This window comes from Bubalus kerabau, chromosome 4, assembly GCF_029407905.1.
Source record: "Bubalus kerabau isolate K-KA32 ecotype Philippines breed swamp buffalo chromosome 4, PCC_UOA_SB_1v2, whole genome shotgun sequence".
NCBI classification, from domain to species: domain Eukaryota; kingdom Metazoa; phylum Chordata; class Mammalia; order Artiodactyla; family Bovidae; genus Bubalus; species Bubalus kerabau.
The window spans coordinates 4,839,480-4,852,352 of NC_073627.1; the positions used below are offsets into that span (position 1 = coordinate 4,839,480).

General features: G+C 45.3%; 1 protein-coding gene across 1 annotated transcript in view; it reads right to left on the reverse strand.

The window, feature by feature from the left end:
* Nucleotides 1–12,873, reverse strand: part of LOC129650563 (uncharacterized) — a 157,831-nt gene that overhangs the window by 109,472 nt on the left and 35,486 nt on the right. The window contains exon 5 of the mRNA XM_055579186.1: nucleotides 5,480–5,590. Within this exon, the coding sequence (XP_055435161.1) occupies nucleotides 5,480–5,590 (111 nt within the window). The remainder of the gene's footprint in view (nucleotides 1–5,479; nucleotides 5,591–12,873) is intronic.

Below are 12,873 nucleotides of genomic sequence, written 5' to 3' on the forward strand. Positions count from 1 at the left end.
GGACAGCAGAGGCACAGAGCATCCCCAAGCCACAGGAAGTTCTGTTGACAGCCCTGCGCTGTAAATCCATTATAATACCTTCCAGTCTTCTTAGGCTCAATTTACACATACATACACACCCTGGAAGCTCAGCTGGTAAAGAATCCACCTGCAATTGCAAGAGACCCCGGTTCAATTCCTGGGTTGGGAAGATGCCCTGGAAAAGGGATAGGCTACCCCACTCCAGTATTCTTGGGCTTCCCTGGTGGCTCAGACAGTAAATAATCTGCCTGTAGTGCAGGAGACCTGGGTTTGATCCCTGGGTCAGGAAGATTCCCTGGAGCAGGGCATGGCAATCCACTCTAGTATTCCTGCCTGGAGAATTCCCATGGACAGAGGACCCTGGAGGGCTGCAGTCCATGGGGTCATAGAGAGTCAGACATCACTGAGTGACTAAGCACACACACATAAGTAAATAATCCATAATCTAAGAGCTAACAGCAGCTGAAATGATTCATTCATAAGTGCTCAGCACTAGGGGATTTATACATAGTATCTCACTTAATTTCTTCACACACCATCCCTATGAAACTGTTAACATGTTCTACCATGAAGATAATACTTTGTTCACCCAATGTGAAGGGCCGACTCACTGGAAAATACCTGATGCTGGGAAAGATGAAGAGTGGGAGAAGAAAGGGATGGCAGAGGAGGAGATGGTTGGATCACTGACTCAATGGACATGACTTTGAGCAAACTCTGGGAGACAGTGAAGGACAGGGAAGCCTGGTATGCTGCAGTACAGGGGGTCACAAAAAGTCAGACATGACTGAGCAACAACAACCATATAGACAAGGAATCTATTTAGCTTCTTAAAGTGATTAAATCTTTAGCCCCAGTGGTAGAGGAAAGACCCTTAAGCACCACCCCACTTTCTTCCATCAGTTTCGACGCTGATGGCAGTTACAATGCGCCTGTCTCTGAAGCCCAATACGGCCACAACTCAAGCCGCTAGTAACTGGCTTGCTGGCCCCTGGACTCTAGAGGCTTGCCTAGCTTCTAAGTTCTCAGGGCAGCGTACTGAAAACAAAGGGAGCATTGCCTGGAAAGGGTCCCACCCTCTGGCTTTCAAGTTCATTATTTCTTGTCTCAGATGACGTTTGGGCCACTTTGTGCACATCCCTCCCCTGATCTTCGCACATATTCTCTTTGTTAATCTTTTTTTTTTTCCTATACTGAAATCTGAAAATAGCACAGTTGTCTGGATGTTCTTTTATTTCCTTAATTTAATAATAGCATAGATGTCTGGATACGGTGTTATTCCTGGAAATAGCACAGCATAGACACTAGCCTAAAAATAGCATACATCCTTGGATGCTGTGTTACTCTATTAATTTAATAATCCCAATAACATTCTGCTTCCATCCTATATGCTGCTTTCAGAGTATACATAAGTCCTTGTGTTTGTGGCAACAGAAAACCACCTGGCTGTTAGGACTGGAGGTACAGAAGAATCCCTTGACTTGGGCAAGTTGAGAACTGAATTTTATATTTTGGAAGAAAAAAGGGGGATTCGCAGGTAAGAGTTGTGAAATGTAACTGACTGAAGTTCAGCTGCTCTAAATACTTTCTTGAGATGAAATGGCACTGCTGCACATTTTGAGGGACAATAATACAGCTGAAGGCAACCTGGCTGGAGCCAGAAGACTCGTGTTTTGGTACTAACTCTACCACTCACTGCTGCGGGCCTTGGACAGGCAATTAAACTATTGAGTCTTATTCTCCTCCTCTGAAAATGGTAACCATGGTAATACCAGCCTTACCCAACAGATGCTGTGGTACCTGGCCCAACCTACCCCTTTGAGACCAAGGAAAGGTGGTAACTGCACATTTTAATGTAATCAATGCTGCTTTCAGATGTTGATTTTACATTCTATGAATGTATATAAAAATGTACATAAAAATAACTGGAAAAAAATTTTTAATGTTTAAATGGCTACTACTAAGGAAGGCTTTAAATGTCTCCTGTATTAGCCCTGTAAAACTTACAGGACTGTCTCAATATATCATTGACTCAATGGACATGAGTTTGAGCAATCTCTGGGAGATAGTGAAGACAGGGAAGCCTGGCATGCTGCAGTCCATGGGGTTACAACAAGTTAGATATGACTGAGCCACTGAACAACAACAAACATATCACTGATCTTAAGTCAAGGGGGTAAGTTATTTCCAGGTTTTTTTTTTTTAAGCTGGCGGAGAGCAGACATCAGTATTATTCATCAATACCTTCTTCTGTTCTATTTTGGGGAATATATAGAGTGATACTTGGTGTCCCCTTGAATTAAGGAAAGCTATTTGACTAATTTTGTCCAGGAAACTTTGAGCAGAAGTTACTTGTATGGAAAAAAGAAAGAAGATACTTGTGTGCTTTTGAATGGTAAGAAATTCTCTATGTTCTCTTCCTCGGCTGTGATAATAGAAAAAACAAAGCACTGGCTGGCATGGGGATGTCAGGACACTGAAGCCACCTGGAATGCCGAGCTCCTGATGGAAGACAGTTTTTCCACAGCGAGTGTCTGCTATCGCCTCAGACTGGGTCACAGGATGGCTGCAGGTAGCTGTATGCTCCTTTGCTCAGATCTAACACAAGAAAGAAAAGGCTCTCTCCAAGACACAAAATACAAGTTTTCCTCTTAGTCTACCTGAGCAAAGATAGGTCCTACCATATGGGAGATGTACTTACTCTAAAAAGTTATTTGTTGTTTATCTAAAATTTAAATTTGAGTTTCTCATATTTTTATCCAGCAACTGTAGTTCTGACAGACTTTGCTACTGTCATTTCTCAGTGGCTAAGTCCTGTCCAACTTTTTGTGACTTCGTGGACTGTAACCTACCAGGCCCTTCTGTCCATTGGATTCTCCAGGCATGAATCCTGGAGTGCATTGCCATGATCTTCTTCAGGGATTGAACCTGGGTCTCTGACACTGGCAGGCAGATTCTTTACCACTGAGCCACCAAGGAACCCCCCTGACTGACTGACCCGAATGTCCTCTAGAGGGAGGAAGGGAGGACACAGGAACAAAGTCGGGCTGCATGTCTCTCCTTTTTACCAAGAAAGCAGACACACTGGATGCTAAACACAGAAAACACCAGCGTCTGCTGTAACAGATGCCCATTACAGGATTTCTGAAGAGAAGTCCCAGGATGAGCTGCTTTATCCAAAAAATAATCTCAAGGCTTAAACCTGGGATTAGTATTATCATTCAACCCAATTGTATAAATATTTATTGAACACTTTTAAACAACAAGGCACTAGTGAAGATTCTGGAGTCTCTGCTACCAAGGTGCTTCTCAAATACTAGGGAGAATTAAGTAAGTACGAGAGCAGATGTGAGGGACACCATGTGAGGCATTCAGAGAGCCGTGGGACTCCAGGGCAACACTTTCCTTGCAAAGCCAGTGTTGAAAACGTGTTAAAGGGTATGGACAAGAAGTGAGACAGAGAGCAACCGGGAGACAGAGGCCAGAAGGAGACCTTACGGCTAATTTTTACAGAGAAATTTCAGTCCAAATTTGAAATCTTTTTTTTTCTTCTAATGATTTTTTTAAACTTGGAGGATAAATACTTTATAGTGAGTTGACAGGCATTGAAGAATCTAAAAATAATTAGATACAATGTGTAAGGGTGAGGTATTGTAGAAATGGAGTTTTTATCCCTTAGCTATTGGTTGGAAGGGTGAGAGGCAAGAGGAAAAATTCAAAGATGAAAAATATGACCTTGTCTACATAAAGAATCCTTTCAAATGTGTCAAATCAATTGCTCATGTATCTCGCTTTCTCTTTGTGACGTTCCTTTAAGGTAAGACAAAAGAGAATAATGTCAGGATCACAGAAAAACCCAGATGAACTTTTTGGCCAACCCAACAGTGTTTTTAAATTTTATAAATTTTATATTTCACAAAATGCAGATTCAGCGTGAAGGCTGGTTATCAGTTGATCTATTTAGATGTTTCTATTAAACCTATCCATGTTTGTTTCAGAGGTAACTGTCCACACTGTGATGTGTAAGACACACAGAGTAGAGATGTACAAAAGAACAGCCTGCGGCCTCCAAGAGCAGGCGGTGGCCCAAGACCCCATGACATGGAGACAGCGGAGCTGGGACAGGAGCTCACCTTTTACGACTCTTCATTCTGTATCCACCCAGCTTCCTGTCCCTCGTGAGGTAAACCAATTGGCCCAGCAGTTGCTTTGGATAGAAAGCATTACAACTCGCAACTTAGAAGAGCACGGAGAACACCATCAAAAACGATGACATGCAATTCTCTTCCAAGTCTTAAAAAGGCCCTCACTTGGCACCCCTCTTAAATTGAAGGAGAGGGTAGTTCACAGACAGTTGGCAGAACTACAGGCCAGCGAATCCCCATGAAGAGAATATTCATATCTATACTCATGTAGAACCCATGGAAAACATGGAGAAATGAGACATTGGAGTGTTTTTACTAACTGTTATTGTTGAATCAGGCCCAGAAACCCACGACAGAGCATATAGGTCTGGAACTTGGCAAGACTCAAAATTAATGGTAGCGTCATAAAGTTATATATAATAACTTCATAAGCCATGCACCAGGAAGGAGGCTCATATAGGGAAACCACCTCAGCCCACCCATAAATAATCCATGTTAATATCGTAGGAGAGGTCATAGGCTGGAATCATGTGCTGACATCTGGCTGTTTCTGGCAGGACAGCCCGTATGGTCTCCACAGATGGTCTTTAATTAGTGGTAGGTTGTCCCAGTAGAGGGCAGCGTGGGCAGGAATGGTTATTTGGACTCCCACCTCATGCCTGGCTCCTAGGGCTCTTGGCATAGCGTCAGAAGCGCCGCTGTGCTCCTGCCAATGGGTCTGACGCCACCAGTGGCAGCCCCTTGCACCACCATCATCACTGGAGGCAGGTCTCCTTGGAGACAGCCTCGGCTACGAGGGCTTAGTGCAAATTGGCTAGGAAATTTGGGAGATAGATGAAGGTGGGGAGAATCTGTGGGATAAACATGCCTTTAGGGGCGTTCCCTACAGGAGTCTTTGGGTTTTGGAGCCAAGAAGGCTGCTCAGTCTTCTTGAACTCAATACCTTCTGATGGGACTTCCCTGGTGGTCCAGTGGCTAAGACCCCATGCTCCCAAGACAGGGGCCCAGGTTCAATCCCTGGTTAGGGAACTAAGATCCCACAGGCTACAACTAAAGATCCCACATGCCACAGCAAAGACTCAGCAGAGCCGAATAAATAACTACCAAAAATACAACACACACATTCTGAACTCTTTCAGCAGCAGGAAGAGATATGGACTAGGCTTGTCTCCTTTCATGTCTGAGTTAAGTGGCAGAGGAAAATGCCCACAGGTCATTTTTCAAGAGCCAAGCTGCTGATGGATCCTAAGACCCATTGCCCGGAAATAAAACAATCAGGCTTCTGTTCCAGATATAAACAGAACATGACTTACTGTGTCCAAAATGGAATGCAACAGGCAGCAAAATCATGTCTTGAATTCACTAGTCCCAGAAGTCCAGAGGACACTGGGGCCCTGAGCAGCGAGGCGAGCTCCTCTTCTGAACTGAAAAACAAGAAGATATTCTTGTGTACCTGACCCTCAGCAGGGACGTGTGAGAACGGATCACATCAGGAGCCTTCTCAGCTAGGTGAGTCTTTGGCAAGGACCAGAGCTATGCTCTGCTCTCCACAGAGTAAGTGGGTATTGGCCGGTGGACAGGTGAGCATTTGGCCAATTTCCTGTTGGGTTTTTCCACTGATGGCCTCGGAGTTTTATGTTTCAGAATGTGGTGGTAGTGAGAGTCACACTTAGCCAACTCAGCTTCCTCAAACAGAGTAGCAACAAAAACCCAGGAGGATAATAATCTGCATCTTCAGAACGTTAGGCAGATGCTTCCTTCACTTGTCTACTCTCTCAGTATCTCGCTTGACAACTTTCATTGTTGTCATTCGGTCATTCAGTCGTGTCCAGCTTTTTGTGACTCCATGGACTGCAGCACACCTGGCCTCTCCGTCCCTCACTGTCTTCCCGAGTTTGCCCAAGTTCGTGTCCACTGAATCGGTGATGCCAACCAGCCATCTCATCCTCTGTCGCCCTCTTCTTCTTCTGCTTTCAATCTTTCCCATCATCAGTCTCTTCCAATAAGTTGACAACTTTAACGGGTTCACTCAAATGCAGTTTCCAAGACTGACATGGATTTCAACATTACACAGAAATCCTAGAAGACCACGAAGACTATTTCAGCATGCAACTTGGGAGATGCCACACCGCCTAGATGGGAGAGGCATCTTCCCTCTAGGGTGAAAGGAACAGTACAAACACCTAGTCATAGACAGGAGACCTTCTTCTATTTCCGGCAAGGGGAACCGCAGGAAGACTGAGGGAACAGGGGCAAACCTTTATTACCAGGGGCTTTGTGAAAGTCACGAGACTTTGAGGAAGTATATAAATCACGAGAAGAATAGAAATTAAAAAAAAAAAAAAACAAAAAAAAGCCCTAGGGACTTCCCTGGTGATCCAGTGGCTAAGACTCCAAGCTCTGAATGCAGGGGCCCAGGTTCCAGCCCTGGTCAGGGGACTGGATCCCATATCCCACAACCAGCCGCTCACATGACGCAGTGAAGACTGGAGAGCCTTCCTGCCACAACTTAGACCAGCCACAGCCCAACAAACAAATGTCAAAAAAAAGAAAGGGAAAATCCCTAATGTCTTCCTTATACATACATGTGGAATAGCTCCAGTCAAATTAATATCACATGCGCTGAGAAACGCCCAGATAAGAAAGATGGCAATCATTCAGATACAAATTTCATCGATTTAAGTTGAAAGTTATCTCATGTCAAAAGTTATAAAGGGAAGGTCAAGACCCAGAGTATTCCTGATAATGCTTTAACTCTTCCTCATTTTGGGGATAAACCAGAGAGACAAAATGGAGATCCCTGTGTGAGCTTATTTTACATTTTTTTCAACATGGACCATTTTTAAAGTCTTTGTTGAATTTGTTACAATACTGCTTCTGTTGTTTATGTTTTCACTTTTTGTTCCCGCATGTGAGAGCTTAGCTCCCCAATGAGGGATGGAACACACCCCCTGCATTGGAAGGTGAAGTCTTAACCTCTGGACCACCACGGAAGTCCCCAGACATGAGTTTTGATTCAGCAACTTATTGACTCTGTGACCCTGCAAGTCTTCCTCCATAAAATGGGAATTACATATACATGTTTCATCTGTTCATTCATTTAATTGATATTTAATCCCCTGGAGAAGGGAATGGCTACCCACTCCAGTCTTCTTGCCTGGAAAACACCACGGACAGAGGAGCCTGTCGGGCTACAGTCCATGGGGTTGCAAGACTGGGACATGACTGAGTGACTAACACTTTTGCTTAACACTTTCACTTTCGTATTTTGGGCACCAATTAAGACGTCAGAAGAGTTGCAATGAACAGCAACAAGAAAAGACAAAACTTCCACTTTCATGGGTCTTACATTCTCGTAGGGGAGCCAGATAATAAATTTATTTCAGTTAACACATAACACACAGGTAGTGATAAAAAGGCAAGTAATATGGGAAAGAGGGATAAGACAAGTGACTCGCATGGTGGTGAGGGTACCACTTCAGATGGATGGAAATCCAAGTCCTCTCTCCAACAGACGAAATTCAAGCAAGGATCAGAATATGTCCTGATGGAATAAGTCACGAGGCTATTCAACAGCAGACTATCCCAGCAGAAGAGACACCAAACATGAAGGTTTGGATGCTGAATGTGTAGGAAGAAATGCCAGGAGGTCAGTGGAGCAAAACGAGCCAGTGTCCAAGGTCAGAGTCCAGTGGGGACCAGAGCCCATGAAGCATCATGTACATTTTCCCTCTGTGACATTCAAGGGAAGGACTTGATTTCCATGTGCCCGTCACCTGTAAAATTCTGGAGCTGCACACACAGCTAATGTTTCTGGACCGCCTGCTGTGTGGGCAGGTCCCGTCCAGCGCTTGCCTGCCATCACACCGGTTACTCTTCTCTACGACCTTAAGACACAGGCGCTGTCATTATCCCTTTTTACAAGTCAGGAAACTTAGGCTTAAAGGTTAGACAGCTTGCCAGAGCTGCCCTGCTGGTAAGCGTGGGAGATTCCAAAGTAAACATGAATAAACCACAAGGAGGTTAAAAGGCTCACCCTGCTGTTCGAAACCCCCTACTCGGAGAAGAAATTCCAGTAGATCGTGCTTGGCCGTGGTCTTCCTAATCAAGCAAGCAGAGTCGGGGGAAACCGGGGGATGGACTATCTGGAAGAGCCAGCCTGCCTCCCCAGACATGCACTGTGCTTCTGAACCCCTCATTCTCAAGAAGCCTTCGCTCTCTGCCGCCCCCGGGCTTATGTTTCCACTGATGCTGCGGATCATGCTGAGAGCTGAGAAGCCCTCTGTAGCCTTCTCCTCGTGTGGTTAGAGGTGGAGGAGAGTCTGGGCTGTGGTGCCAGGGACCACACCTCTTTGTCAGGAACATGTAATTAAAAAAGAAAGAAAAAAAAAAAAAAAAGAGTGAAGAACTAGCCACCCACCCCCATCTTTCTGAAACATGCATTCATGCGCACACATCCAGGCAGAAGCCAGCCGACGTCCAGCACCCGGGGCCTGGGGTTCTGATGAAAACATTTCCACCTGGCACAGTCAGGCACTAAACACCCCTCCAACCCAACCTGAGACTTGGACCGTCCGTGGAGATATTTTTAAAGGCATGACACAGAGGAGTGTGACACGCTCGGCTTTCTCAGTGGGTGGGTAGAGTGTTATTTCATGTTGTTCTTGTCACTCAGCCCAGCATTATAAGTGTGCACTTTATTGCTGCACAGAGAGTGCTCCACTGCCTGGCCCAGCACAGGCTGTTCCCAGCGAGGGGGTGGCGCCCCAGCCTGGCGCGGGGCAGGCGGAACAGCGAGCTGCTGGGCACACGGGGCTGCCCTTGAGGTCTCCCTCCGCGACTTCAGCTCATGCTCAGTGGGGTATGAAGTGTCCTGTTCCTTTTCTTGATACTCTGTATTCCTCAGCTGCTGTCCTTGGGAAAATTCTAGATATTCACGTATTCAGTGACACCTACACCATTTCTTAAATGGCTACTTTTTCATGCTCTTGGTTGTTGTTCAGTCGCTAAGTCCTCTTTGCGACCCCATGGACTGCAGCATGCCAGGCTTCCTCTGTCCTCCACGAACTATCTCCTGGAGTTTGTTCAAACTCAAGTCCATTGAATTGGTGATGCCATCCAACCATCTCATCCTCTGTCAGCCCCTTCTCATCCTGCCCTCAATCTTTCCCAGCATCACATCTTTTTCCAATAAATAGGCTCCTCGCTTCAGATGGGCCAAAGTATTAGAGCTTCAGCTTCAGCATCAGTCCTTCCATTGAGTATTCAGGGTTGATTTCCTTTAGGATTGACTGGTTTGATCTCCTTGCTGTCCAAGGGACTCTCAAAGAGTTTTCTCTAGCACCACAATTCGAAAGCATCAGTTCTTCTTGGTCTCCCTCTTTTACTCTTTCCTAATGGGATGTTTTTCCCAACATCACACATAAAACTTAGAATTAGGACTAAGTTTCTCTGTCTCACTGTTTACACACAAAGATGTTGGTCATCAGGCTCTCACCATTTCCTTGAGGGCAGGCAAAACAATGATGTATCAGGAAGCATGGGAGCCAGTGGGTATGTCTGCTGAGGATACAGACAGTAAAATTCTGAGAGCTTCCCTGGTGGTCCAATGGTTAGGAATCCATCTACCAATGCATAGGATGCAGGTTCGATCCCTGGTCAGGTAACTTATATTCCAGGTGCTACAAGGTGAGGCCAAAAAATAAAACATTATTTAAAAAAAATTTTTTTAATGAACTGCATAGAAGTGTGCTAGTGGATGTGTCTGTGCAGGAGGAGGAAAAGAAGGGTTCAAGGACGCCAGAGGAGGCGATGGGTGGACGGCGCCACTGGCACAGTGGACATCCGTTTGAGCAAACTCGGGAGGCAGTGAAGGAGAGGAGCCTGGCGTGCTGCAGTCCACGGGGTCGCAGGGTTGGACACAACTGAGTGACTGAACAACAAAGAAGCAGAGGCCGATTATAGGTAACTGTCTCAAGGAGCTTTATTATATGACAAAAAGTAGCACCTTCGATAGGTCGAAGGCGCTACTGAGGAAGGTGGAGGTTGTCTGGAATGGGGGAGATTTCAGAGCATTTGCAGGCTGATGTGACTGAGACACTGGAGAGAAAAGATAATATTAAGAGATGGCTAGACTGCCATGGAGCAAAGACTCCATGTAGGGAATTCAAGATGGAACCTGGTACCCCAGCAACACAGTCCATCTCAGAGGGGAGCGGGCTGCGGTCCCCACGGAATGCATAATATGTGGTCCTGAAGGATGAGGCAGGTCATACATTTATATGCGGAAGAGGAAGTTCTCTTCCGCCTGCTTCTGTTTTCTCAGTGAATAAAAGATGCGTTCAACCCCTGACAGTGAGTGCGTGAAAGCAAGAAAAGAGGAGATGTGACATGCAGCCTTGGAGAGTGGGCTTGGGACTTGACCAGGAGGTGGAGTGTGATTGCCAGGGCCTGGGGGAGGTTTGTGGTCAAAAACAAATACACGATCAGGTAGCTCTGCTTTGCGTTCCCCTCCTGCCAGATTCAAATACTCTGGTGCAGGCTCAGAGTCTGTGGAGAGTGAGGCGGAAGCAGAGGAAGAGATGTTCCTCCAGGCCAACCAGCTGGAGGAAGAGAGGGGGGCTGAGCCTTTTTGCAAGGCGGTGATGATACAGATGGGAAGAAGGGAATGAAGGGTATGAAAGACTGAAGGAACCCTGTCAGATGGAAGAGGCCGTGAATCTCATCTAGACCCCCCAGGTGGCTGAGGGATAAAAAAATCTGCCTGCCAATGCATGAGTTGGAAGAGACATGGGTTTGACCCCTGAGTTGGGAATATGCCCTGGAGGAGGATATGACAACCCACTCCAGTATTCTTGCCTGGGAAATCCCATGGGTTTCAAGGAGTTGTGAACCCTCTTTGCATGGGTTACAAAGAGCTGGACATGACTGAGCAGACATGCAGTCTCCCTATTTACTCTTCCTGCTGTATTTCAGCTTCAGTGATCTATCTCTGTCTCCAAAACATACTAATAATGTTCCAGCCTCAGAGCTTTTGCACTTGCCATCCTATTACCTGGAAAACTGAAATATTTTTTTTCCATGTGGACGAATTTGAAAGTCTTTATTGAATCTGTTACAAGATTGTTTGTTTTATATTTTGCTCTTGGGGCATGTGGGATCCTAGCTCCCCAAACAGGGATTGAACCCACACCCCCCCGCACTGGAAGATGAGATCTTAACCACTGGACCACTAGGGAAGGCCCACCTGGAAACTCTTATCTCAGAGCTTCTACGGCTGACTGTATCATCACTGACAGCTCATCTCAGAGGCCACCTGCTTAAAGAAGCCCTCCCTGGCCATCATACGTAAAGTACCATCACTGTTTCATCATTTTCTGAAAAAAATATGATCTTCTCATGTATCACTTCTTTTATTCTTCAATAAAACAAGAATATTTTGGTCCCCTTTTGTTCACCAATGAGTCCCCAGTATGCAGAACAAGGTTTACTCTGTGAGGGTCCTAAATAAGAACAACAGCAGCAAAAACAAGAAGAGCAATAGTAATAATAGTATATCATCAATGATCAGTGTAGAGGTGAACAGAAGTCATTTAAGCTCCCTCAACTTCATTCATACATTAAAGACTTTGACCTACATCTTATCTTTAAGATCCTTTCCACTTACAATGCCAGTTGTATAACAGCCTGATACAATCTCAGAGACTCACAGGAATGTTAATACTCAACATATCCTTGAGGCCAGGAGAATATATCCCTTGGGGGAAAAAATCTCTTTATCAAGTCAAGATAAGTGATCTCATGTGAGCAAAGAAGGGAGCAAGATGTGTCCAAGTGAACTTGGACATTTTAGGAATCAGTGAACTAAAATGAAGAGGAATCAGTTCAGTCACTCAGTTGTGTCCGACTCTTCGCAACTCCATGGACTGCAGCACACCAAGCTTCCCTGTCCATCACCAATTCCCAGAGCTTACTCAAACTCATGCCCATCAAGTCGGTGATGTCATCCAACCATCTCATCCTCTGTCATCCCCTTCTCCTCCTGCCTTCAATCTTTCCCAGCATCAGGGTCTTTTCAAATGAGTCAGTTCTTCACATCAGGTAGCAAAGTATTGGAACTTCAGCTTCAGCATCAGTCCTTCCAATGAACATTCAGGACTGATTTCCCTTAGGATTAACTGGTTTGATCTCCCTACAGTCCAAGGACTCTCAAGAGACTTCTCCAACACCACAGTTCAAAAGCATCAATCCTTCAGTGCTTGGCTTTCTTTATAGTCCAACTCTCACATCCATACATGACCACTGGAAAAGCCATAGCTTTGACTAGATGGGCCTTTGTCAGCAAAGTAACGTCTATGCTTTTTATCATGCTGTTTAAGTTGGGCATAGCTTTTCTTCCAAGGAGCAAGGGTCTTTTAACTTCATGGCTACAGTCACCATCTGCAGTGATTTTGGAGCCCCAAGAAAATAAAGTCTGTCACTGTTTCCATTGTTTTCCCATCTATTTGCCATGAAGTGATGGGACCAGATGCCATGAGTTTTAGGCCAAATTTTTCACTCTCCTCTTTCACTTTCATCAAGAGACTCTTTAGTGCCTCTTCACTTTCTGCCATAAGGATAGTGTCATCTGCATTATCTGAGGTTACTGATATTTCTTCCAGCAATCTTGATTCCAGCTTCTGCTTCATCCAGCCTGGCATTTCACATA